Source organism: Dromaius novaehollandiae, chromosome 1 (genome assembly GCF_036370855.1).
Source record: "Dromaius novaehollandiae isolate bDroNov1 chromosome 1, bDroNov1.hap1, whole genome shotgun sequence".
NCBI lineage: Eukaryota > Metazoa > Chordata > Aves > Casuariiformes > Dromaiidae > Dromaius > Dromaius novaehollandiae.
In genome coordinates, this window is record NC_088098.1 from 62,338,498 (window position 1) to 62,366,351 (window position 27,854).

The 27,854-nt window shown below is 40.3% G+C and overlaps 1 protein-coding gene across 1 annotated transcript in view; it reads left to right on the forward strand.

Moving 5' to 3' along the window:
- Positions 1-4,638: 4,638 nt before the first annotated feature.
- The window catches only part of SYT10 (synaptotagmin 10), a 45,049-nt gene continuing 21,833 nt past the window's right edge, over positions 4,639-27,854 (forward strand). The window contains exons 1-3 of the mRNA XM_026119799.2: positions 4,639-4,899; positions 16,990-17,347; positions 23,405-23,969. Of these exons, the coding sequence (XP_025975584.2) occupies positions 4,749-4,899; positions 16,990-17,347; positions 23,405-23,969 (1,074 nt within the window). The 5' untranslated portion in view covers positions 4,639-4,748. The remainder of the gene's footprint in view (positions 4,900-16,989; positions 17,348-23,404; positions 23,970-27,854) is intronic.

A 27,854-nucleotide genomic window follows, 5' to 3' on the forward strand; every position in this document is an offset into this window, starting at 1 on the left:
GGAGGCCAAATTCTGGCCAAAATGATCTCATCTTTATTAAGTTAGGATGACAAAGAAACAAAGGATAGCAGCACTCCCACATCCCGCTGACATAACGTTTCAGTCTATTATTACAGGCACCTTTACTTTGCTCATGGCACCCTTTCTCTCTAATTTGCAGGTTAGGAATGTTCCGCTTTGACTGTCTCCTGGATTGCTGTATAGCTGTAATAATGCCTGTCAGACAGCTATTTTTTTTACATTAGCGGTGAAAGGCACTTCTTATTCAAAATTAGAGGGTTAAAAATATTCAGCCAGACTAAAGCAATCCTTAATGTTTTAGAGTTTATGTTGCTATTTAAAAGGGATTTAAAAGTTAAGGAGATGCCAGCAGGAAAAATCTGCATCTGTAACTTCACTTGTGTTTTCACTTTCTTCTTGTACTCATAGCTTCTTAAAAGCCTAAAGTGGAAATATATCTATTTGCCCCCAGTTGCGTTGGGTTTGTTTGGTATCATCATTTAATCCTAAATCAAGGAAGCAAGGCCAAATTATCAGCTGAGGTAAAAACATACAGTAATAGTTGAAGGTTCCAGCTAAGATGAGGGTGCCATTTTGTTATAAGTACAGAGCGTGTCGTTATGATAAAAACTAGACATGATGTACAAGAAGCACAGAGGAGGGCGACGGAAAATTGCACAAGTCAAGGCGACGGAAAATTGCACAAGTCAAAAGCAAGAGAATAAAGCATAGTTCTCTCTGGAGGCATCTATAAAGCCTCTAGTTAACCATTCCCTCTAGGGCCAGTCCCTGTATCTCTATAGCAGGGAAGCTTGCAAGCATGGCTACAAATGTAGTCAGAGCCTATGTTCTACTGTAGGCTTCTTGGCATTGTATACTACCAGTCTGGCTGAAATGAAGACAGACAAGTGGTCAAAAGCCATGAACTGTGTAGTATACTCATGGCAATTTTTACACTTGCTTGTCATCACCTGCAGCAGAGAGAACACTTTTGACTCAATACTCAATAGACCAGCCTGTCTTTCCTCACGTACACCAGACACATTGTGGCTTTACACTTAGTAGTGCAGTGTAACTCTGTAAGACATCTGAACCATATCTGTCTTTAGACTGTCCACATGCTATTGACTAAACTTCAAAAATCCTAACGCACTGTTGAAGGATCCCTCTCATAAGACTGAGTATTCATCCCATGTTTACCCAGTCCAAAGCTTAGTACCCTAACCCTAATTGGCTGGATCTTGCAAAGGCAATAAGGGGATATGAATACATGCAATTAATGTGAAAAAAAGATAATTTTCTGCCTTTGTCCATGCCAAGCACTAAAAAAGGTGTCAAGCCAATACGAACTCAGCAATGATTGGCAGTCAACATAGTAGGGGTGGGTAGGTGCTGTGATCACAGCAGCAGGAATCCATAAGTCAGGGATCCACTGTGTTCTAACAAATCACATGTGGGGAGCTGGCCTCAGAGCACTTCCAAAGGGGAACTAAAATAACTGGGCTTTGTGGACACAAGGGCACATGATGCAACTGCAAAGTCATTTAAAAACTGCCAGATTGCTGAAGATCCAAGCAGTGGAAACTGAAGCTAAGAAACAAGGTTTTATGTCCTTTCATATACAGAAGTACTTTTCCATTGAAAGAATGTGTTCAAGAGAAAGGACATGATTCCTAACCTGAACTCACATTTCTGACTAAACTCCTCAATACACAAGGGAAGAATTTCCTTCTGCAATAACTTGTCCCCAACAAAAAAAAAGATATATCTAGTTCTGATGTAGGACAGACAGCTAGCATATCTCACCAGCAGAGCCATTCACCTCCTGGAGAAATTCATCTCATAGTACTAAGGCTGAAGAAAACTACTCTATTGATGAATTCAAGTTTATACCTATGCTACTTACTGAAAGAACAGGATGATGCAGAATTGTGATGCCTTTCATAAAGACATAGTGGCACTACTAACTGTGGCTGGAATTTTTTGCATACCTAAAAGCATTTTCAAAAATACTTAGGACAGCTAATACCAGTACCAGTTGGGTACCTGTCACAGACCAAAGGTACTTGCCTCCTAACATCTATCTGAAAATCTCAGTTTTTGTAATTTTTTCAAATGCAGCAATGCAGAATATACCTCATTGTGTTTTTCCATATACATGTACTTATCAATTCTATCACTAGTAATAGTAATACACAGGATGGTAAGAACTCCAGTGAAATGAAGGTCTCATTGTATGAGAAGGTGAACAACACAAGAATGTATCAAAGACTTACTATACAAGTAAACAAGCAAGAAAAAGGGTGGGAGAAAAGAGACATTCCCATTTTACAGTGCAGCAAACCGATCTACGTGTGTAATTTTGTCTCTGTTGCATTCAGTGGCAAAACTACCAGTAATTTCAGAGACAAAGACTCACAGACTGTGTGATACATCCATGGGGACAATGAAAGCCTGTAGAATAGTTCAGAAACAGAAATAGCTCAGACTTTAAATGGAGTCCTTCTGTGAAAACTATGACTTCTAGTCAAGACCCTTCCTTCATCAGTCTTCATATACATTTCCTGCTAGCTTGTTAGTTACATGTCTTGAAAATAACCAGACTGATTAATTACTGGTGATACACGACAATTTTGAGAACAGGGCTACAAATACTACATGAATGGTAAATATGCTCGTATTTTGAGGTTGGGAAGTAAGCATCAGTTTTCTTCACTGTAATGAAAATATGTACTTTTTTATTATTATTATTGCCAGCAGGCCTATTTTCATAAGATAATCATCCTGATTTAGATCCCTATGAAGGTTAAATGAGTCTTCAAATAAGTCTCCACAATTCTGTGCCCTGACTAACTACAATAAGAGCCTAAACATTCTAGGAATTGTCAGAACATTCTGCAGAAATGACACAGGGTTTTGACAACACTAGTCTCAGGAAATGCACTGAACAGGGAAAGATTTTTCAGCAGCAACTGGTATTTCCAAAATACCTGATATATTTATGAGAAAGCTTTAAGGAATAGAGTTTCAGTCGATGCTACAGTTTGTATACTACAGAGTCTACCAGTTTCCTAAGATTTTGAAATATACATGGGTATGAATTCATATGCATAAATGCATGAGCCTTCAAATGCCAAATGACTGATTTTTACAAGTATTTTTTCTACAGAAGTTTCAGAACTTTCAGAACTACCACCGACATAAGCATGTTTCTGTAATATTTCACCATTTACAGTTGTTAATTGATGGTTATAAAGTTTTCACACATTAAACTTTGCATTTTGTTAGACAGCAATTATTAATTTTCAGGTAGCAGATAAAAAAATCGAAATCAGGAAAAAAAGCACAGCAGTGCACAAGTTAACTTTTGATGTTTACAAAACCAAGACATTCTAGCAGCAGACCAGATGCAGTGCTGTAAAGCAAACTGCTAGCAGACTTCTTTAACTATGCCTAATTAGCTCTGTTAAGTACTGAAAGACATATACATGCTATCAAAGAGCATTTTTTTCATAAGTATAAAAATGGATCAGGATATCAGTAAATATATTATCAAGTTAATGGCATGACATCTTTCTTTGCTATGCAGCCAGTAATTAAAAGAACCGTCAGCAGCATATGCCATACTGTTTTTTTTAAGTATGTTCAAACACACGAAGTACGTGGAACTTTTATCTCTGTAACAAAACAATTTCAAAAAAAAACTTATTCCGGAACTAGACTGGGCAACTGGAAGGCTACTCTAAATCCCTTACAAGTTAGAGAGAACAGCTGAAGTCAACTATTAATTCTGTTGAAAAGCATAGCAGAGATGGTGATTTGGTTAATAAGGTTATCTGACGTTGCTCCGCGGACTGTATTTACGATTACACCACCCAGGCCACCTAAACAAGAGAATGGTTCAGGAAAAAAAACGGAGCGGGTTCAGAATAAACTCAAGTACAGGGAGCCGCACACCACGCAGCGCGGCCAGCGCCCGCCCGTCGCGGGCGCGGCGGAGCGCAACGGCCACAGACGGCCCTCACGCAGCGCCTGCCCCAACGGCCGCCGGCACCGCCGAGAGGCTCCCGACCGCGCCTGCCCGCCCGCCCTTCTCCGCGCTCTACCAGCCACGTCCCCCCAAACCGCCATCGCCGCCCTTAGCCTCGCCGCCACGGCTGCTCGGGGCCGGCAGCCGTTGGCAGCCGTTACCCGCCGCCGCGCGCGCACCAACCGCCGGTGGGGGGGGGAGAGGGAGGGCAGCCCCCCGCGCTGCGCGCCCTCACGTCGGCCCCGCGGAGCGGCGGGGCGGGGGCAGCCCGCTGCCCCCCGGCCCCGTCCAGCACTGCACCACACCGAGGGCCGGCGGGGCGACGGAAAACTTTCCATCGGGGACGCGGCCCGCCCGCCGCGGCCCTGCCCCGCCGCCACCTGCGTCCCCCCCGCCCAGCGCGCGCTGTGCCGCCATTGGCCGAGCCGCTACCGAAGCCCGCTAGGCACAAAAGGCGTTGCTAAGTGGAGCCTTAATTTTTCTCTCCTTTTCTTTTCTTTTTTTTTTTCTTTTCCTACCCCCCCCCCCCCCCTTCACTACTTCTTCGGAGCGGCGCCCGGGCTCACTCGCAGCGCGCCCGCTCCGCTCCGCGGCCGCCTCTCTGCGCTGCCCCCTGGGCGCGGCGGCCGGCTGAGGCGGGCAGCGCGCCGCCGCCCTCCTCGGCCCCGCCGCCCCGCGCCGGCCATGGCGTAGCGGCCGCGGGAGGCAGGCGGCGAAGATGAGTTTCCCGGCGGAGGACGGCGTGGGCAGCCTGTGCCACAAGGCGCTGCAGATCATCTCCGAGCTGTGCCTCGGCGGGCAGGTGGAGCGGGAGAAGTGCGCCGGCATCTTCCCCCTGGAGACCGCCCGCCAGGGCATCGGCGGCACCGGTAGGGGTGCGGTCGCGGGGCCCAACTCCGAGGGGGCGGCGGAGGGGTCGGGGGTGCGGGGCCGGGCGGCGGCGCGGGCAGCCGAGAGGGGTCGGAGGGACGAGAGATCCGCCCCGACGTGCCGCCGCGCACCGGGGACGGGGCCCCGCTCTCCTCCGCCCTCCCTGGGCCAGGCGTCCCCGCGGGGGAGGTTTCCCCGGCGGGGCGGGAGCCGCCTGCCGCTGCCGCCGCCCGCGGGGCCGCGTGGGGCCGGGCCGTAGCACGGTTGGGGGCGCTGCGTGCCGCGGCCCCGCAGCCGTCCCCGCGTGTCCGTGCCCCTGCCGGGCACCGGGGGGCGAAGCCCCGCTGCTGCCCGCGGAGGTCGGGGCGCACCTGGAGGCAGAGCCCTGCAGCCCGCGGCTCGCTGCTGAGGCGATGAAACTTGGCAGAGACCGAGGGGGCGCTTCCTGAACGGGCGTTGAGGTGCTTAATATCCCCCGTCTCCGTTAGTCCCTCGGGAGCGCAGGGCAGCCGTCTGCTAGGCAGTGCCGGCCCCTCCGGTGCGACCCGGCCCGGGACCCACCCGGAGAGTCCTGGGGGGGTTAATTTAAACGTTCCGAAACCAGAAACGTTATCGGAGTCGAAGCCAGGATTTTGACTCCTGACGGCGTTATCTTTGCCCGCAGGTTTCCGCGTTGTCTTTATCTTTTAGAATCGGCTCTGCTCTTCTGCGTTATTCCGTAGGGTGCTGTCCAGACCCGTGGTTTCGCACAGTACTTATTTTTTATGACGGGCTTTGAAAATTAGTCCAAGTTCTGTGCTTAATTCCTATCTGAAGTGATTGGTAACCTGTTCTGTCGGTGTATAAATGGAAATAGCTCGTGTCATGGCCAGCCAATAACAAACGTACAGTTCAAATTTTAAGAAAAGATTAATGCCAAGTCGTGAGAAGCAACTGGTCCTGAGTATGTGACTCAGCCGCGATTTTGCTACCGCGGCAGCTGTTACTATTTTTTTATTATTATTATTATAATGCCGACAGATTTTACTGCAAAGCCCGGAATATTTGTATTACCTCAGAACAAAAAACTATTGCCGCTAGTTTTCCCGAGAGCGGAGCGATCTTCTTCCCAACTTCGGTACCTACGCGCGTCTCCCAGGGTTTTTAGCTGGGTTGAGGCGTCTGGAGGCAGCGCGGAGTTTTCAGTCGGTGAAAGCGGACGCGCCCCGGCCCCGGAGGCGCTAGTGGGGCCGGTCCGGCCCCGGCCCCGGCCCCGCCGCTGGGGCAGCAGCGCCGGGGTGCGGGGGGGTTACATGGCTCTTCCACCAGCCCAGATCGCGGTTGTCGTTGTTTGTACATGCAATTTACCGAGCGCAGGCTAGTCACACACTGCCTTAATAATGATCGTCCAAATCGTAGGAGGCTGCATTGAAATAAAATTATGGAGCCTGGAAAAAACGGGGCTTTGAAAAGATTAGTTTCTCTGTCTGGCGTTTAGAGATCACTGCACAGGGCGGGGTCAGTATTAGGTGTTTAAGCGAATATTTTCATATAAATAAGTGGGATCTGAAGGATACAAAAATGTCCCATAAGGTAAAGCGAGGTTTGCTGTTTAGAAAATTTGAATCTTCAATGTTTGCCTTGATACTGCATTGCATATAGTAACAAGAGCTTCTTTTTGTACATTTCTTCAAAGTCAATGGTGTTGTTAGAGTTTTACATTTGAAATCCCTAATTTGAAATTGTCAGATTACAAAAAGTTGATAATTGGCAGACCAGGGGCTTGAACCACTGGTGCCACATCTTAGCTAAGTCCTCACTTTTTCTTCCTTGAAAGGAAACCATTATTAGATGATAGGTGTCAACTGTATTTACACTCATGTTAAATTAAACATTGCCTCACTAATTAATAACACTAGTAGTAAGCATATTTAAATACTTTCTGACTCCAGAGAAGGAAGAAACAAACATTGTTGGTACTTGACAGTATTTTAATATGCAAACTCAGATAGAGAAGGTATAAATATCACCCCAGTGTGTACACTCATGTGAATTTTATGAAGCGTAAGCTGTAATTACAGTGCTTAGGTTGAGAGAAATATGGTTATTGAAAGGTGAACAAATAACTGTAGAGATGTCTCTCTTCTACTCTTGAAAAGCTTGGAGAGTTGCTATTCATCTCTATGAATAAAGTTATCCACAGTGTTGAACATTCATAGCTCCAGTTCATTAAAGGTGGAAAGGTTAAATGTTCTCTGTCCTCATTCTGTCAGTGAAGTGAACCATAAATGTTTGTTTTTTCCTGAAATGTCTGTGCCTGGTACAAAAGACAGTAGCATTTGGTGTGAGAGTCGTTATCACATAGCCATATCCTTCTGTGACTGAGTAAATTATGCACGCTTCTGGAGTTGTGCAGCTGCTAGTCTTCCTATCTTTGGGAGAAGAAAGGAGGAATGGTTAGGTACTCCTGTCAATTTTGCTGTGTCTCCAAACAGTGATGTGCAGGGAGCCCTTTTCCAGCACATGTCCAAGCTGGGTGATACGCATCATGAAGCCATTTCAGTTATTTGCTGTCTTGGGCTCTGTGCAGCTATAGCAGCATGTTGGGAATTAGCATCTGCAACAACCCCTGAAGTGTGTGGAGAAGAAACTAGCCTAGTAAGAGTAAGAAGATATTTGAGTTGTTAGGAGGGCTCATTGAGGATGTGGAGAGGATAAAAGCCTGTGAGAGGTTTATTACAGTATAATAGATTATTACTGTGTGGTGTTATAGTATAGAATGCTAAACATTCAGTGAAAATCCAATGCTGGGAGACAACACAAAAAAGAGGCAAAAAAAGAGAAAATAAGATCTGTCTGTATATTGGTAGAGTATTCTCTCTTTGAATGCTGTCTTCGTTCTGCTTTCCCCAACTGAAAAAGCAGATACCTAAAAGTGACACAAAGACAGCATAAGTAAGAATCACTAGTGAGATTCCATTGGAGCAAAGAAGGTTAAAAGACTAAGAGACCCACATTTGGAAAGGAGAGAATAATAGAAGTTACATTTCAGAAAGTAAAAGAGTGGATAGTAAAAAGGAAAGCAGACCACTTCTATAATACAAGAATAAAAACGTGCAGCGGAAATCAGGAATGTTAAAACAGACAACTAAAACTGTTGTGATATGGTTATGTTGTAGGTGTGATGATTGCCTTTTGGTCAATAAAAGTGTAAAGAGTAACTTCGTCCCAAGTTTCATTGGCAAGTGCAGGGGCTGGGCACTGATTTTCTGGTTGTGTAGATGTCTAGGTATGAGAAAGACAGATAACAGAATCAAATATAGACAAAGAATGGGAAGCCAGAGACACATACAGGACAAAAGTGGAGGGTATGGCTTTGGGGAAACAACACAACAAAATAAAACAACAAAGCAGGAAGGAGAGCTGTTCAGGTATACTGGTAACTGAAACGAGGCTTAGGATAATGAATAAGGAAATAACCTCCCCATACTCAATTCCTCTTATTCTCAGAGAAATAAGAATTTGGACATTGTTTGTGGACAAACAGGATTGCATCAGTGAAATCCACGATTCTTCAGTTTTTTGGGTTTTTTTCTTCCTCCCAGTGACAGCAACAAAACCTTAGAACCCTCATTTACTGCTCACCACTTGGGTCAAGAAGGGCTAACCATATTTAATGTAATGGGTAATTAATCTATGGAACTGACAGCAAAGAATCTTATTGAGAGAAATAATTTTCTAAATTTCTGAGAGCATTAGACAATTAGTGAAGATGCAACATCTGCTGTTATATTTTTCTGCCCTGGTAATTACAAGAACTATTAATTCTCATGTCTCAGAGGAATGTTCAAGAGAAAAGATTAGGAAGCTGTTTACATTTATGGTACCTTTATGTAGTTAGATGACCGTGAGCTTTCCTCTGAAGAGTATAACATTTTTGGCAAAATGCAGAATTAGATGTGCAACTGATTTTTCTTATAGACACCTCCTTTACCTCCAGTAGATTTGAGGAAAATGATTAAGGTATTTGTCAAATAATGGGAAGAATTCAGCTGGAAAATAAATGAGAGCTAGAGGTGCGGGATTGCGTCTACCAAAATTGGTCTTTAATCCAAAAAAAGTATTTGCTAGAAATGTCCACATGCACTTGGCTGGGCTATACCTGTACTTATACTCTGGTTATCTGGCTAATAAAGAACTCCAATTCACTTTGCCAGTTAAGTATCCCTCCTGATTTTCCAAGAAACTGAGTACATCGAAGTCCTAGCTGGGAGCATTTCTAAAAGTTAAGCCAGTTGCATAAAGTGTAGCGAAAGCAGGTAAATCCTGCTTTACGGACACGTGTTTAAAATTCATTGCTATTGCATGTCCTCTGCAAATGGTGGACATCTGTTGCTGTCATTGCCTTTACTTTTTGGCCTGCCGATCTTGCAGAACTTCAGAATCCCATTATCAGTTCTTAAGGGGTACCAGCGTTTAGGACCAAGCCAGCAGCCCAGTGGTTATCATTTCAGGAGGGCATGTTTTAGGCAATGGTCTACAGAGTAATGTTGACTCTTGCTTGTCAGGCAATAAATTTTTAAGTTGACCAGGCAGAGAGCATCCTCTTCTGCAGGTTTGTTCATTATTTGCCTAAATATCCTACTCTCAATTATTTTATTACCATAAAAGCTTAAGCAATCAAGTTTCTAAGCCTCCCCCAACTGACTGTTTACTATGGGAGTGTAAAAGTAGTAACTCACTGGAGCAGCCTAGACATGGCCATCTTGTCATACATTCTCGCTCTTCCCTGAAGAGCAAAGTCATGGGTCCCCCGGTGCTGTAGCCCGCATGAGTCCTCTGTTGGCCATCAGCTGCTTCCCTGCCAGCTCTCAACCTGCTGATGGCAGCTGATGATTCTCATTCAGCCCTGTTTCCTTTAAACATACATATGCACACATAAATATTTAGTATAAGCTGTAAGTGTACTTACAGCCAGCCTTCTCCTGGCTTACCTGGATAACAGTCCAGCTCTCTGCCTGGATCCATTTGGAGGAGAGAAACAGATCTACCCAGTAGTGTGTTACCAAGTTCCTCTCAACTGTGCCAAAGCAAGCATGAAGGGGACTGCAAACGGCTTGAACTGGTGTGAAGAATACTGTGATCAATGTAGGAATGTTGCATAAGAAAGGCACATTTTTCTTCATAGGAAAGTAACTGTTGTGTGTAACAATTGAGCATCCCGTTATAGAGAAATGTGATAAAATTGAATAATATGTGGGGGGGGGGGGGAGTGCAGGGTTACTGAAGACAATGCTTTCCAAAATCAGTGTTAACAAGCTGTGAAAGACAAAAGCGCGTCTAATTCAGCAGCGTAAAGGTAGAACAGAGGGCTAAACATACCACAGAGACCAGATTTATTTACAGTAAATGTGAAGGCAGTCAAAACAATGCACCATCCAAAACTCAACATAGAGAGCAGTGATGCACAGTAAAAGCCAGAATTAAGGGAAAGAATCTTCCTGCTTCCTCCTTATACATTTTTCAAAGAAATACAAATGAAAAATACCAAAATGGTTACACAGCTGGAGGTCAAATCTGTGATGATGAAGATAAAGAGACACAGTGTTTTGCTGGATCTCATCATATGTGTGAAATTATTGTTACATAATGCTGGGCTTGAATAAATGTAACCAGGACAGTTCAAAAATGACACTTGAGCTGTGTGAACCTTGTTATAGCTATGGCATGTTGAAGATTAATGGCTGTCCCATGGGTCTAAGATATGTTTTCATTTCGTTTTCTTGTCTGAAAGAGGATAATGGGGTATTCTTGAAGATGTTTACAGAGACATCCTCACAAATGTGAGAACAGCATGGGACCAAGCCCAAAGCTGTTTTTTGGGGTAATAGAAGGCAAGGAGGGGAGCAGACATGGGCTGCGCAGAGATGGGAGTTTATCTCCCATTGAGATTAAATGAGAGTTAACAAGTAGGAAAGTAGATAAACCAGAAAAAGCCTTGGAAATAGAGACAAATAATCTACATTTTGTGTGATAGAGAGGAGAGGCCAGCATTCAGTGCAACAAATATTGCTCCCTACACTGCAGGCAAAACATGATGACCCAGTCAGGCAAAGTGAGAACCTACTTTCCAATTACATACAGCATGCTAATCATGTACTGAGGTTCATAATTACACAGCTGTTGTGGCAGGTTGCTTCTGATTTCTGGAAAACAGAAGGTAATACAGGCCAGGAAAAGGCTAATAAGCTTTTAAAAAATACCTGCATTCCAATTTCTGGAAATACCTGCTATGTGACACCATCTAAAGGCCCATATGTGGAGTTTGAAATGGCAAAAAGGGTGTTTCATTTGTGGTTGGATAAGTGTAGATGTTTACATGCATTAATAAATACAATAACTTAGATGAAACAGTTTTGATGTGAGATTAATAATTTTATAAGCTGTAAGGATGTAATAAATCAGTGATAGATAATTCCTTTTGACTTCATTTACTGTCAGAAAACATGATACCTTAAAGCCCTGTTAGCTTTAAGCAATAAACCAGCCAGTAGATGGTGATAGCTATTTTGAGCAAGTTCCTGCATCATCAGACTGAATTAACAGCATAGGAGGGAACACATTCATAGCAGGGCTAGAGTCAAAAAAATTGAGAAGACCTTCAAAGTATGTTTTTTCATGAGATCAGCAGAGGAGGTCATATCTAGACTTTTAAATGAAAAGCTATTTTTGCAGTTTGAAAGGTAAGTCAGTGTTTCAAGGCTCAGCTTAAGGGAGAAAATACAAGACACTATACCTGTCACTTTCCGGGGCATGCTGAAGCATTATGTCCCCAGTCTGTAGGGATTTGGATGAAATGGAGGTGATTGTGGAAGATCTCCTAATGCCAGGTAAAAATGAACACCAACAACTTTTGATGTTCTTCTAATTTCCCCAAGGAAAACTGAACAGCAGAAAAGCTGGGTTGGACCAACTAGTTCACATACATGGGGATGAAGGAGATTTATTGGACATAGACATTGATAAAGACTCCTCCCTCCCACCCAAAAAACCTCTGGAAAATCAGAGGCATATTAATTTACCTGAATGAGCTGAGTCCTGATGTTCCAGAAGTCCGTATCATTCAGAACAGACCCCCTGGGGAGGGTGGAATTGCTTATGGATGGTTAGCAAGAGAAAAAAAAAAGTAAAAAGAATGAATATAAAAAAAGTTAGAGACAGTATTCTTTAAATATTAAGAATAACCAAGATCCAGTATATAGCAAGAGGGGACTGAAAGAGACTGTAGTCCGTTTTTTCCATGAATTCCTCCTCCCCCAGTCACTTTGCTGGCAAGAGCACGTTCGCAGTGCAGTGCTTCACAGGCATGTCAGACACAGCTTGTCTCCTGCCAGCCAAGGGCAATTGTAGCAAGCGCATCTAAAGTTGGTGCAATACTGCTGTGCTCTGCAGCAGTCATAGAGTATGAGCCTGGGGTACAGTCTTGTCCTGCAGACTCATCCCCATCCCTTCAACCTCTGGCAGGAGCTATGTTACTGTAAGTGCCTCTGCATATCCTCTGGCATGTGGTCTGCCTTGCAAGAGAGACCCAGTTGTGTAATTTGACACAGTTATGGTGGACCACCCCTGCCATGTTCTACCTGTCCCTTACACACATGGGCAGTGGCATCACAGCACTCCCTGGTCTCTCTTCATGCAAGCTCATGGGTTCATGGAGTATCTTTTCTTCCAGGCTAAGCCTCAAGGGGTATATGCTGTCAAGGCACTCACTAAAGTGTAAAAGAACTTCATTTGATAGAAAATGGAAGTCTGCTGGCATGCATGTCTGTGAATGGATTTGTGCGCAGAACTTGGTTGAGGCAAGTTTCAAACACAAGTGTTTGGAAGCCATAGTACAGAAACCGTTGCTCAAAGCATTCCCAAGCATCCAGAAAAAAATGGACATGTTTCCACATTACTTGCCTAATATCAAGGTGGAAATGTTTCTCAGGATATTTATAAAAAATGCAGAGAGATTTTGAAGGAAGTATAGTTCAAGTACTCCCAAAATAGACATGACTTTCTCAAATGAGAAATATAAAATGGTCCGAAATTTCAGCATCTTGAAAGAGTAGTTTTAAATGGAAAACCATGAGTAAACAGGACACTTCCTGACATGAAACCTTATCAAGACTATGAAGATGACATTATGGATAGAGGTATGTAATGAAAAATCACCATAAGCGAACTGTTAACTATTGAAGTCACAGGAGTATTTCCCGTTGATCAGAAGGTGTGTGAAAGACAGGATTTTCTCCATGTTCATAAGTTTACCTGGCTTGTAAACAAGAATGGCAAGGATAATGCTTCATGCCAAGATAAGTATTCAGAAAAGATGTCCTATTCTGTGTGAACATTTAGCATTGAAGACAAGATGTGGTTCAAAATGTTTCTTCTCTTGCTTCATAGAGACCAATGAGAACATTGTTTAGATTGTCGGCAGTTAATGATGTCCCAGCAGAATGAAAATATCTCCATATGCATCTAAAAACTTAAGCAGTCTTTGAATTTGTCACCAGTTTTACATCTTTAAATAATTCTAATATATGTAGAATGCAACCTCTTTTTGATGATACATCCATCCTTCAGTACTCATTTTCCTTCCCAAGTTTCCTTGATGGGGATGTGAAGAAACTACTGGTCTGTAGAACTGTCTTTTAACGTTTTGTCATCTTAAACAAAACTCCCTATAAAAAGGGCAATATAAGAGACATACCAGTCTAACACATAAGGTTAGGAAAGCTCCATTTGTCTGCTGTTCTACAGATGACTTCAGTCTTTACACAATAGCAAAATTCTCCTAATGGTTGTTCAATTGAGCAATTATCAGAAGTGAAGAAACAAAACCATACTTTGTAGTTTTTATGCCAATTTATGTGACACACTGATTGCTTTATAGCAGTGATTGCGGTAGATGCAAAGAAATTAATTTTCTTTTGTAATGAACTAATTTTTTAGTCAAATTCCTGGCAATTAAAGTATTTCATATTTTTGTTTAAGTATTTTGTATGAAAAAGTACAATATATGAGGCTCTTGAATTCATTGGTAAAATACCAAGTATGGAAGGTATAAGTTGGAAAACCATTTCTAAAATTAAATCTTAGACCTTTTTTTTTTGCTCTTGAGAGTTCAGATGTTTGATGCAGTTCTTGAGCTATAAAATACACATTTTCTGTAAAGATTTTTGGGACTGATTTAGAATTTGAAATAGTTTAATGGAAATACAAAAAAAAAAGAAGGTTGAAAGATTGGAGTAGGTGTTTAAAAGAGACACCAAGTTATTTGAAGGCTGGAAAAAATGTCTTGCGGTGAGAAACTTAAAATAGGATTGGTTAGAAATACTTTGATGGAATGTTCTTCAGCTGAAGAACAAAACTGAAACTCTGCTGCAAGGGGTCAGTTTTCACATTTCTGGTTTTGAAATGTTTCCAACTGCTTCAAAGTTGTTGAAACATCCTGTTTCAATATGTTCTAAATGAAAAATTGTAACTTTTTGTTCTAAAACTCTTCATCTCAAGGTGTAACCTATTTATGCCAAGTTTCTCTAAACTGAGTTGGAAGTATTGCAAATGACTCAAAATGTTTTTTTGGTTTTTTTTTTTGTGAGATGTTCATGAGCATTTTGAAGAGTTTGACTTTGTGTTAGATTTTGAGAATGAAAAAACACTTCCTCCAGCTTGATTGAAAATTCAACTGGTTCAGGTATCAAAAAAATTTTGCTAGGTCAGAAACATTATCTTCCTCATAAATTAGATTTGCATATAACCATTCTCTGGCAATGAGGCCAACTCACATGTAACAGCCTGCATCCATGCCATTAAACTCTCATCTACCAAAACAGAAGGGCCACATACAAACTTCCTATTAAGAATGATCATTGGCCTACCCTAATTCCTGAACCATGCCCAGAGATTGGTTGGGAGAGTGTGAAGTGTCCCAGGTTAAAACTATTTCATGAACTACTATAGGCAATTGGGTTTTAGTGACTGGGTTTGTTTCCTTGCACCACTTAGTTCATTTGTATTTTGCATAGGCATATGTTATGAATACTAAACGGTTATTTAATCTTTCATACAAAAACATAAAAGAAGCAGTGACTGTAAATTAGAACTACAAAATGCAAATTAGCAACGCAAATTAGCAACAAAGCGATTACCATTGAAACAAGCTGTAAACTCAGCATCTCTTTGTGTCTTGATGTCAAGATCGGACACTCCGCTGCAGGATATGCACAAGCCAAATAAAAACTACTGAGCTCAATAAAGGTATCAGAGTAAAGAGCAGATCAAAACAAATACCCTGATAACCTCTACTGGGATAAATTTTCTGGAAAAATCATACACAGAAGTATTGTTTGCTTCTTATGTTACATTATTATTAGCTATAATTATGCATTAACTTATATTATGGAAGCATCTTAAATCAGAAGTTGCCATATGAGTTTCTCATTAAGCTAACATGCATATTCCAGGGGCTACATTTTGGCATTTATCTACAGAGAGAAAAGGGTGACACCTTTGTCAGGACCGTCAGGAAATGTTCAAGGCGGCAATAGTTCTGATCAAGGTGGGGCAGCAGTTTGTGCTGAGCTCTTTAGATCAAGAAGCATATTCCCTGTCATTTCCTCTATGACGCTGCCAGGACATGTATGAAGTAAAGTTAAGCAAAGCTGAGTCTTTCAAGACTGTAAACATTTTCTGTTTTCTTTTGCTGTTTTCATGCCTTTTCATGTCAATGGACCTGAGCTCAGTATTTGTTACTGAGAGATGTATCTGGTAATTATAGATTAATAAAAAAAAACCTTCCCAAATTTTCAACTGGAAACTTAATCTCCCTAAGTGACCTATGAGCTACATACTACTTCATGGAGCCAATACATGCCTAGAGGACTATTTTTCTTCCTATGATCCTTTAGAACAAAATATGCTCAAACTGCTTGGTGCACTTTTCCACTGGTTCAGTTTAGTAGCCTGTAGCCTCAAGCTATGGATGCAAAATATTAGCTGTAAAACTGTCAAGCCTTCTTGTAACAAGCAGCAACGGCCATTGCTCGAGGGACATTTAAACAGAGTCTACTGCATATTTTTAAAAATATACAAAAGGCTCTTTTTAAAAGGAAAGGTTTTTTATTTATTTTTATGATATTACATGATACTGGAAAAATCAAACTGAAACATGTCACACATAATAAAACTCCTAATTAGGGCTCTAACTGGCACTTCTGATGATCCACCATCTCCTAAAATATGAGTCTGTTCACAGACACTAGTTGATATGATATCTGTTTTCCTAACTTCAACAGTGCTATTGGATACGTTAACGCACTGTGGCAGAAAAAGTCAAGTACAGGGCAGCAGGGGTAACTAATATGTATGGTATGGTCTCTGTACAATTCAAAGTGTTCTACGGTATACTCTGAGGCTAGCTTCAATTTCAAAGCGGAATTTTAGATACCAACATAAACATGCTGTCTTGATCTAGCAGCATTTAAGATTTAACCCCACATAACTGCAACTTCTTAGTTATGAGAGATTATATCCTGTCCCTATTTATGCCCATTAAACATCAGGTTTTAACATGTTTCTGAAGTAGGTAGCACATAAAGTTAAAAGTTTAGAAAGTCCTGAAGAAAAATGTGTATCAGCCTGGATATTTAGAACTGATTTGTCTTTAAGTGCACATACAGAAAATGTTGTCTGTGATTTAATTTTTGGGTTAGGTGTGTTCCTGAGCCAACATCCTTTGATAGCAATGGCTAGGTGTATTTTGGACCATTTGGGTAGTCTCTTCCTTCTTGAGAATTCTGACTGATTATGTGTGGCAAGTGGTACAGCTGTTGATCCCTAGCCTTAGCAATAGTGGAGGGAATATTTGTGAAGTAGAATTAGAGAATGGTAATGTTTTAAAGGTATAGTCTTGGATATCAAAAAGGAGAAACATTAAATAGAACTTTAAAACTCTACACAGGATAATGATTAAAATTCTTCTGTCTCCTTACCTGTGTCTTTTTTTTTTTTTTCCTCTCCATGTTTGTCTGTCATGGTGGTCTCCTCTTTCTAATTCCTTGCAGACATCTCAGTGAGTCTGTTAGCAGTAGTCGTCAGCTTCTGCGGGCTCGCCTTGCTGGTAGTCTCACTTTTTGTCTTTTGGAAGTTGTGTTGGCCCTGCTGGAGAAGCAAACCTCTCACTTCTAATGCCAGTAATATCCCTCAAAGCAACTCCAGTGCTCCTACAGAGGTTTTTGAGACCTGTGAGAAAAAAGAAGTTAAAGAAAATGGGAAACCTTCAACAAAGGTACTTGAAGCTGCATTGAAAATTAGCCACACTTCCCCTGATATACCAGCAGAGGTCCAGAATGCACTGAAAGAACATCTAATCAAACATGCACGCATGCAGAGGCAGATCACTGAGCCTACATCATCATCAAGGTAAGGGACACTCAAATTTATGGCATGTTTCCTGGGAATAGGTAAAAGCCAGAACATTCTGCTGAAGAATTTCCCAGATCCTAGATTATTCACTGAGTTCTTATGAGTTGTGGGTGAAACATCAATCATGTTAAGCCAAAGCCTCAGTGTCCTGTGAACAGAATATTCTGAAAAATAAGGTGCACTTTCAGTTGCATCATTTTTTGAACATATAAACATTAAATCCATATGTTCAGCTACTTTGTCAATGCATATGTTACTACGTCAAGCATTTCCATTTTGAGTTTTGTGTACAGGAAAAGCTATATCAGGGTCATTTTTTAAAGTACTGCAAGTCTGTGAAGTGTGGCTTTTCAGGAAGATGTTTTTATTGATATAACAGTTGCTTTTGCAGATGAAAGTTTCCGTCTTCATTAAATAAATGACAGATTTGTTGTTGATGGCACATTTCTTTAAGATACAGTTTGCCACTTACAGAGGAAATAAAATCCAAATCTAAAAATGTAGATCCTTATGGAGTCATCTTAAAGCACTACAGATTTTATATAAATTTTTAAATAAATGAGAAGCATATAGTAAGGCCAAAGTGATTTCTTTTGGATTAAAATGGAGGAGACAAACTTTTATTTTGTCTCGGTACTGGATTATGTTGATATGCAGTGAAAAAGAGGTGCTGTGATCTGTAGTATCAAATAGGATTTTTTCCTCCACACACAGCACCATCAGATTTAATGCATAAGAAACAAATGATGAAATACAAAGGTCAGATCCTACATCTTAAAAAAAAAAAAAAAAAAAAAAAAGCTTTGTAAATACAAAATAGGAAAATGAAGTTTAAAGGGGGGTCACCTGTGGTATTGCATAATGACATAAATAAGAATACAAATAGGAAGTAGCTTTCACTCAGTAGACTATTTGCTAAATGAATGCATGCTGCTAAAGCAAAGAAGTTGCATCACAACAAGTGTTGGAGCCACAATATTGGAAAAGAGATTCTTTGCGTTTAGTGGACACATATTTTGCTGGCCTTCTGTGAGTTGCTAAAACAGCATTTTGCCAGCACAGTACCTTCTTTGAAATGGCAAGTGCTGAAGTGCTTTTTTCCAGCTATTCCAACATGTAGAACAGCCCACAGGCAACCACAGGAGGCTACCAAAAATTAGAATGCTCCAGCCAACAAAGATCTAACTGACTCTAGCAGCTGAACCATCTCCTGAATTTTGAGGCTGTACAGATGGCTTTAAGCTACATTGCCCCAGCTATGCCCGGCTCCAACTACTGTATCCATCTGCTAAGAGAGGGAACACAGTATCCAAGCCATTCTGAGGAACTTTTCCAAAATACTGAGAAGACAACTCTGAAATTGTAATTGTCATACTGGACATAGAGGTACCAAAACGAATACAACTTAGCATGACAAAGACATTTCTTAACAGGATATTGCGCAACTGGATATTAATAGAAAGAGTTTTATCCATCATGTGGCAACAGGTAAATCTTTAGGTAGGCAGATCACCATGTCCTGAACAGACAGAAGAAACAGCTAATTGACAAATGAACTCAAATGCTCTCTATGATACTGTAGAGAAAGAAAGATGTTCCAGGAACATGGTCCAGAGTTGTTTCAGTCTGGAAAATATTCCCACAGACCACTAGAGTGATTTGGACTGGGAACTAAACCCATAAAATATCCTTGAAGCTAAGGACAGTTTTATGAAATTAAAATCTGATATTAATCCTATTCTTTCTGCACAGGTTGGTAACTTTGTAAGGGAGCTTTTTTTCTTTCCATTCCTTCTATATTATCAGTGTCAAATCTTTCTTCAGAAGAACAATTCTTTCCCCCTGCATAGCCATCCCACCTTAGCCAATTAATAGTAGGGTGTTTGGAGACATCAACTTCCTTTAGAGTTTGCTGAAAAACTCTGCACCCTTATTACAAACCATTTTTATTACCCAGAAATGCTCCTTTGTGTGTTTACAAATACATTTTTTCTATACCTCTGCTTGTTTCACAAAGCTGCCTGCCTACTGAGTGCTAAACTTCCCACAGTCCGTATTACTTACGTATTAATGTATGAATTTCACGTATGAGATGAAGGCTGGACACTTGGACCTACTTTTTGGTTGTGTCACAGAAAGTTGGATCACAAAATTACTAAAATCTACCTCAATATTCTTCCTTGGGAACCTTTAAAGAAAGGGGAGCCTTTAGCAGGCACAGAAGTAGCATAGCTTTCCCTTATACCACCTTCACTGCAAAACTATTTCATTGTACTTCAGAGTCCTGAGTGTCTAGAATGCACTATCTCCTAACTGTACCCAGTTGACAAGGGATCTAATAGAAATGTTTGTTGTCTGGATTGTGTTAAGGTCTCCTCTACACTAATTTCACCTGAGCTTGTGCAAAGAAAAGAGTTGTAACCAATTCTCCGATAGCTACTCAGAACTTCTGCCTACCTTGCCAGACTGCTGTGTGAAAGCCTAATGCCATTTTTTGTCTTCTTGCAGCCACCAACTCTTAATAAAAGAAATGGAATCATATTAACTCATTATAGTTGAAGCACAAAGAATTTAAAAAGCCATTCAGACCAATAATAAAATGTGCCTGATCATTTTTTCTAGACTACACATTTAACATAGAGACATGTTAGTGAAGTGATGTATTTTTGCTTAATTAGAACTATATCATTTTCATGGTTCCCAGTAATATGAAAAAAGTCCTGCTTATTTAAAAAAAAAAAAAATCCTTAATCCCAATTAACCAGTAAACTGCAATAAGTGGAGCATTCCTGCATCATTGCTGTATATTAAACTACATTTTAGTTCCATGCTAAAGAGAACCACTCTTCCCAATACTTCAGGCGGGTATTCTATAATATAAGTTATTGCTTCTGTGATATTCCTTCATTCCAGTGTTCATCTGTAATTTCAAAGGACATGTTCTGAGCTATTTAGCATTAGGTGGAAAAGGAGCTTGTCATTCAGCTCAGGGAAAACTAAGTCAGCTCCCAGGAGGCACAAAGGCAAAAGTGAGGTGCTTGGGAATGTTAAGGTTAAAAAAACCAAACAGATCTGTCGAATTTAGGTGCTTGCAGAAGAGATAGCACCCTCTGTTCTGTATAAATACCACTTAAGCGTCTGTGTCTGTTCCTGGCTCTGGTCATAAAGAGTAATCTCATATCATCCTGGAGAACTAGAACAGAGCCATCCCTCATAAACCTAAAATCGTAGCAGAAATCACCAGCCTATCCTTCTCTTCTGTCTTGTGGCAATCGTACTGAGTTAGGAATCAGCTTCATACTATTATTCCTCTGCAATTACAATTTTATACTGAGGATTTACATGCAGATTTACTATGCCTCAAAGTGTATTTGTTCTGAGTTAAGGAAGACATGTCTATTATGAGTGCTACCTAAGAGCCCATAGTGGTCAAAGTACCTTGATTTGCACAAGTTAGTAGCTTTGCAGCATCTTCACAACCTGGTTTCCTGTTATCCCAGTGCTTCATTATAACAGTCATTAATTCCTTTGTTATTGCAGAACAAAAGAAGATAAATATGTTGCCATGACAACAATGAAGCATCTTAATAATTAACAGACCAATTAGCTATCTTGGCAAAATGCTGTGACTCAGAACAGATTCTAGGTACTCTGTAATTAGGGTATTGGCTCAGTAGAGCAAAAGCACTGCTGGTTCCCACTTTGCATAATCTTACAGCTGCATCGTTTCACTCAGTGACACCTCGCCACAATGACTAGCCTCACTAGAGGATCTTACATATAGGAGATTTGAAATGTGGAGAGGAGGTTGGTAACTTAGAAATCACAGATTCAGGGTTTTACCTATTATTTTTACAGGTATTAACTCAGGTCATCACATATGCAAGACAATACAAGCAAAACTGTTTTTTTTTTATATCCAGCTTAATTCAAACACTGGAAAGTGTCACATAGTCACTTTCACTGTTTCCACTGCATAGGCAGTTTTCTCTATTGCCTGTCTGTGACAGGGTTTGAACATGGATTATCTGGGCGTATCTGTACTACAGTTGCAGGTGTGAGGAGCACTCTGGAAGACCAACTGCACAGATTAATCTCATTAGCACAGATTAAAACTAGCAATAACGCAGGTCTTTGTGGCCTTTAAGGCAGAGATACTAGAGAGCTAGTATGTGAATTGTTGGATGCCCAAACTTTTATTGCTAGTATGCTTTGAGTGGAGTCCAGTTCCTTCCATGTGTTTGGCCCTCTGAGACCACGTACTCGGCTGAACTTTCCAGAGGACAAAGGCAGAATAATGACCCTCAAATTCCCTGCTGACATGATTATACTTACTTTTTCTGACTAGCTTGGGCCGTTTTAACTCCTCGCTGCATTCCACTGGGGACATTGTATGCTACGAATTTGAGGAGTCTTAACATTTGAGGGTAAAAAAATCTCTGAAGTGGTCTGTCTGGGGAAAAAAAGTAGAATGTGTTATTCATTCAAACTGGAGATCAAAACACCTGGATTTTCTGGAGCCACTTCAAATCTAGGCTATAAAGTCCTGCATCCCCTCTTTTTGTGTTACAGCAGGACTGTTCCCTACATCTAACACTGAAAGAGCCAAAAGGGGAAATGCTCCTGTCTATTATTGATGGCTGCATATTACCCTCTTGTATCTCTGCTCAGCTAAACTGCAGTACTTTTGTGCTTCATGTCTTCTGCAACCGCTTCACTTAGAGCAAAAATACAAATAGTGTCTATGAAATGAGTCCTGGTAGCTTTCAAATGGACAATTTGTATTTCTGGTTTAAAGAAAGAAACACAGCTGTGTCACCTCTTGTTTTCAGAACACAACACCACAGGGAAACCAAGCAATAAGGCAAGGCTGCGTTTGGCATTAATAAGCAATTGATTCCAAAAAGCAGAGGAAATTCTGACAATTACATCATTTTTAATGGCAACTAAGTATACTTGCAGGAGGAGGTAGTGAGTTTTTTCCAGGACAGATTGTAGAAGCAGTGAAACACTATGGAAGTGTGAATATGCCCCCAAAATGAACTGGACAGTGTAGTCATAATGGCATATGCTGATGATTAATTCTATGAAGAATTTTGACCAACCTTCTTTCACTACTGTAAGGTTGTATGGCAGACCACAGGTTTGATTTCACTCTTAATAGGAAAAGCAAAAATTTCCATTGATGTTTATGAGTTGAGATAAGCCCATAAATACTCTGCATGTGCTGCATGGCATCCAGAATTACAAGGATTTAAACATGATGTATCTTGGTAGGAGTACATGGATCAGTTTTCTAATACACTACACAGAAGAGTTTGAGAACAGAAAAAAAAATAAAAAAGCTATCACAGAAAAATGTTGACCAAAATTTTAAAATGTATTGCAGCCAGAATAAAATATTCACAATATTATCGGAGAAGACAATCTGTACTGCAGTGTAGCAAAGACCTAATACAAATATATAAAATAGAGTAGGATGGTGGCCTATACTGGCAAAGCACTATGCTGAAAACCTCCGGACATAGCTTTTCATGGCCTTTTCAGTCCTTTCACAGTAAGAAATGTTAAGTGTGGTAAGTATTTAATTGGGAAGAAAAAAAAAAAAAAGGAATGCCTTCAAACAACAGGATGTATTGATGACAATGCTATAGATGATCTTTTCTTTTTTTCTGCATGGCTACACTTTATTCCTACCCTAGCACTGTGAGAGCAAGCAATGGAGCTGTCACTTGCTGCATGAAAGAACCTGAATTCAGTTTTAGCTGCATAGCCTGAAAAGAAATTTATAAATATATATATTGCCAGGACACTGGTGTGTCTCAGACCAAGAAGGTCAATTCTGAATGATCATTTCCTCTTAAGGATATTTTAACACTTGAAAAACATTTGGGGGGATTGTTTTAAAATTATTTTTAATAGATGAACCTTTATTAATTTAGACTTCTTGTATTTTCTATTTAGTAACACACAGATCTTTCCCTGGAGATAACCATGGTTCATTCTGTGTGTGTGTGTGTGTGTGTGTGTGTGTGTTTGTGTGTGTGTGTGTAGGCACAGTTCTTTCAGGAGGCATTTACCAAGGCAAATGCAAGTGTCCAGTGTTGATTTTAACATGGGGACAGATCCAATTTTACAGAGGGGAGAGACAACAACCAGCATTGGGAGAATAAAGCCAGAACTCTACAAACAGAAGTCTGTGGATTCTGATGGTCAACAAGAAGATGTGAAAACCTGTGGAAAACTTAATTTTACTCTCCGGTATGATTATGAAAATGAACTTCTTGGTGTCACAATTGTCAAAGCCTTAGATCTGCCTGCTAAAGACTTCACAGGAACATCCGACCCCTACGTTAAGATTTATCTGCTTCCAGATAGGAAAAAGAAGTTTCAGACACGAGTTCACAGAAAGACATTAAATCCTGTCTTTGATGAAACCTTTCAGTTTCTTGTAGCCTATGATCAACTCAGCAACAGGAAATTGCATTTCAGTGTTTATGATTTTGACAGATTTTCTAGACATGACATGATTGGGGAAGTTATTCTTGATAACCTTTTTGAAGTCTCAGATCTCTCCAGGGAAGCCAATGTATGGAAAGACATCCACTGTGCCACCACAGTAAGTAATATGTTCCAAAAGTGTTAACGTGATATTTTCATTTCTGCTTTGTAGTTTGTGGCATAGCATCCTGTTTATCAGCAACGTCTGAAAGAAAAAGAAAAAAGTTGTCAATATTTTCCTTTCAGCATAGAGAATAAGATGCTTAGGAAGCTATAAAATTTAATTACTAAAAAATCTTCTGGGAACATGCTGTCACCCTCATGGCTCACTATATGAATGTAAATTAGGTTTATTAATTAAATAGTACATCACAAAGAGTCACTGCTTAACGAGAACAATTAACATTTTCCTGTTAGCAAAATACTTTGTCCTTCAAAGTGTCTGCCTATTAAGGAACAGAACCCTCTCTGCTCTTGTAAGCAGATTTTCATGAGTTAGGAATCTTGTGAAAGAAAAGTGAGAGGCTAAAAGAGTTTAAAGTCTAAAATGTTCTTTGCTGGCTGCCCCAGGCTTAGGGTCTTCTGGTGGATATATCTGTGTTGCTATTGGTTGCTAGCAAGACTCAAGAAACACAAGCAAGGAAAGTTATGAAATAGAAATGATTTGTTTCTTGTTGCAAGCAAGAACAGGAGGCCTGTGTAACTGACCCGTACAATGGAGGACACGCTACCATGAGGAAATCTACCAGTCTCCAAACGTTACCTTTCTTAGCCTACAAAAACAAACTCATCTTTCCCATTTGGAAATTTCAGACAAAAATTGAGGGGTTTATTTTTTGTTTTCATTTGGGGTTTTTTGATTTGTTTTGTCTTTTTAGCCACTACGCTGTTTATATAGAAATTTTCCCATCCCTTGTTCTGCTGAGACACCCAAACCATTCTGAGTTATCCCTGGTTTTCAGCATGGGCTGGACTGCTGTCTGTAGAGCAGCTGGGACAAACAGGATCTAGAGGACAAAGCAGAAGCTAGACATCTCCTTCAGGGGCAGAAGCTTCACACTGTCCATTTAATGGAGCCATTAATGGCTCTTCTCCCAAATGTTTTTATGCTGTTCATATTTGTTGGACAGGGAAGTCTAGATCTGAATGACTAGGAGGACAAAGAAAGAGGACAAAGTTTCTGACCAACTTGAGCATGAGTAATGTGTTTCCTGAACATGAGTATGAGTAATGTTCCATGAGCATGAACATGAGTAATGCGTTTCCTGAGAGAGCAGAAGCAGTACCAGGAAGCAGAGCATACTGGACACAGTTTCTAATTGTGAGTTCAGGAGAACAGGTATTTATTTTAACTAGTAGGTCTACCAAACTGGTCTGAACAGCCTCTGACACATCTCCAGAAAACTGCATCTGTGTATGCTTAGCTTTACCATGCTCAGATTTCAGGTAAATTTAAGAACGTGCTCTCAACCTTAAAATTAAATCTGTGTTTAAGGTCTTGGAATAATAGCCTGATAACTTTTTTATGGTTATTCTAGCTTTGATATAATCTTTAGTACTTTAGTGATGATTTAAATGCTTACTGGTCCTTTGCAACAGGCATACAAGTAAGATCTTTAGCTGATAACTAGACCGATTTCAGTATACTAGAATCGCCGGGCTATTCATCACTGTTTTTGAACAGATTGAAATGCCAGTGCCATACCCAGTAATGCTGTTGGGAGAGATAATAATATATATCTGGATGAAAATGATTACTGATCTTGGCTGCTGAAATCTAATTCAAGTTTCTTCTTCACTAAGGGACAGTATGTGCAGTCACAGGGCTTAGTTCACTCTGCTGGTGTTCTGCTCTCTGTGAAGTTTAGGAGAGAGCATCAAGATTTTGGATTTCAGCCTTTCAACAAGTATAGTTTATAGTATTGCATGTGTGTAAACAAGTTGTCTCCATCTAAACAATTAACAATAAACACATGAAAATGAAGTATTTTATAGTATTTGGCAACCATATCAACTTTCACAAGCCTTACATTACTGTCAGCAAATTTTGTTAGAATTTGACTGAATTGATTTTTACTGTCAAAATGAAACCATCCTAAAATATGTCCTGTTACTATACGTGCAATGTCCTGCCTTGTGTTTTACTTTAGCTGCTTTAGATAGATTAAAATTGGGTTAGTAGTAAAGATTTCTAGTTCTGACATTTCAGAAACTGTAAGATGAGGAAGCCAGTCCTGCACAGGGCTAAACAGTGCATAAGCTGTCAATGAGGAATTATGCTCTAAGTACCAAAACTAAAGTCTACCAAAGTCACTAACTAGCGATTAAATAACTAATGCTTGCCTGAGTCAAAGGGATTTGGATCAAGCCTCAAAGAAATGATCCAGTTGGTTCTGCAGTTAATGAGAAATAGCTGTACTCCAGACAAGCATATTTTGGTGTTTATAAAGAATCTTTAAAAAGCAAACTCTGCTTCAGTGGGAACCTCATCAAACTGATCATACTGTACAGCTTGAAACCAAGACACCCATATGCAAATATATTTCTCTCATGGTTTTTCCTTCTTCACCTCATCCCTGTTTTTTTGTGCGCTCTGTGAAGTCTCCAATCTCAGAGTTTGGATATGCTTGCTACACCCAGTGATTTGCTTATGCCCTTCCTAAATGGTAGATGGTAGAAAATGGTAGAAGTGACAGATCAAAGAATTGGTCCCAAATTTAAAATTCCCAGCAGTGGCTTCTCCACAGCTTTGAGTCCCTCACATCTCTTCCATCGTCAAGCATTTTCTATTCAGAAGGTGGAATGAGGGTAAAAATCATTCCTATTACCTGCTTGGAGGGAACTTACATTTATGATGCAAGGCTCTGCAGGCCTGGACTTGAAGACCCCCTAGACAGATTTACCTAGGAAATGAACTACAAAATTCTACCAGTGAGGGAAGTTACCACTAGAAACAAGAGATTTTCCACTAGTGAAAGACTCTGTATCAGTAGTTAATACAATTTTTAAAGATATGCTTGCAGATCCATAAAGAGTTTTTATTTGGTACAGGAAAAACTACATACTCTTGGGAAGATCAGACTGGTAACACTGAGTCCTTTTGGTCTTAAGACCTACAACTGTGAAAAAACATAGTTTGAATACTTTTTCTCATGATAGTCATTTGGGACTGTTTTATAAAGTGCAGGATTGGCTTCCCATGTGCTCATTTTTATTCTTATAGTTTTCAACTGTTGGTATTCATCTTTTGTAGTTTGTATTTTGTTCCTTTAATTTTTCATTCATATCATTGTTTCTCTGTTATATGTTCTGTTAAAAACCTGCAGTTATTGTATAATATACAGCATGTACCTGTTGTAAGTGCTAAAGCAGTTTCATTTTTTAATGTGAAATTACCGAGATAAATTTGGTGTACAATCTGTTGTGGAAAAGAAGTATCCTAGATAACTGATGGTACTAATATCCCCAAATTTTGCTTATACATGGGTGACTGAGTTTTCAATAAATGATCCCTCATTTACTTCTGTTCGTTTGATTGATTAAAAAAAAGACAAACTCAGAGGCAGCTTTGGAGCACTTCTGAAGCATGTTCAGTATATTGGACTACTGTAATTCTTAATACACTTTAATTAGCTCATGGCATCAGAGGCAAGCAAATGCTATCAAGTCAATTGCTTAGTCAAAATATCTAGTTTCTGTTTTTGTAAAATGCTTCTGAGCAGTGCATACATATCTGATGTTTTTGTTACTCCCAAAACATATACTGCATACTTTAAAAAAAGAAACCCCATCCCCATTTCTTTGAATTGCCGACAAGAATTTAAGTGCAAATACTCAGTATTATAAAAATGTTTAGGCAAAGATGCCACTTGTTGTGGTCTGATTGAGTTAATGTAATGCATAGAATGTACTTTCTGGATGTAAATGTTTATTAACTTATTATTTTTTAATGGATTGATTGCTTTGGAAATCTCTTCCTCTAACATCATTGCTCAAAGTATTA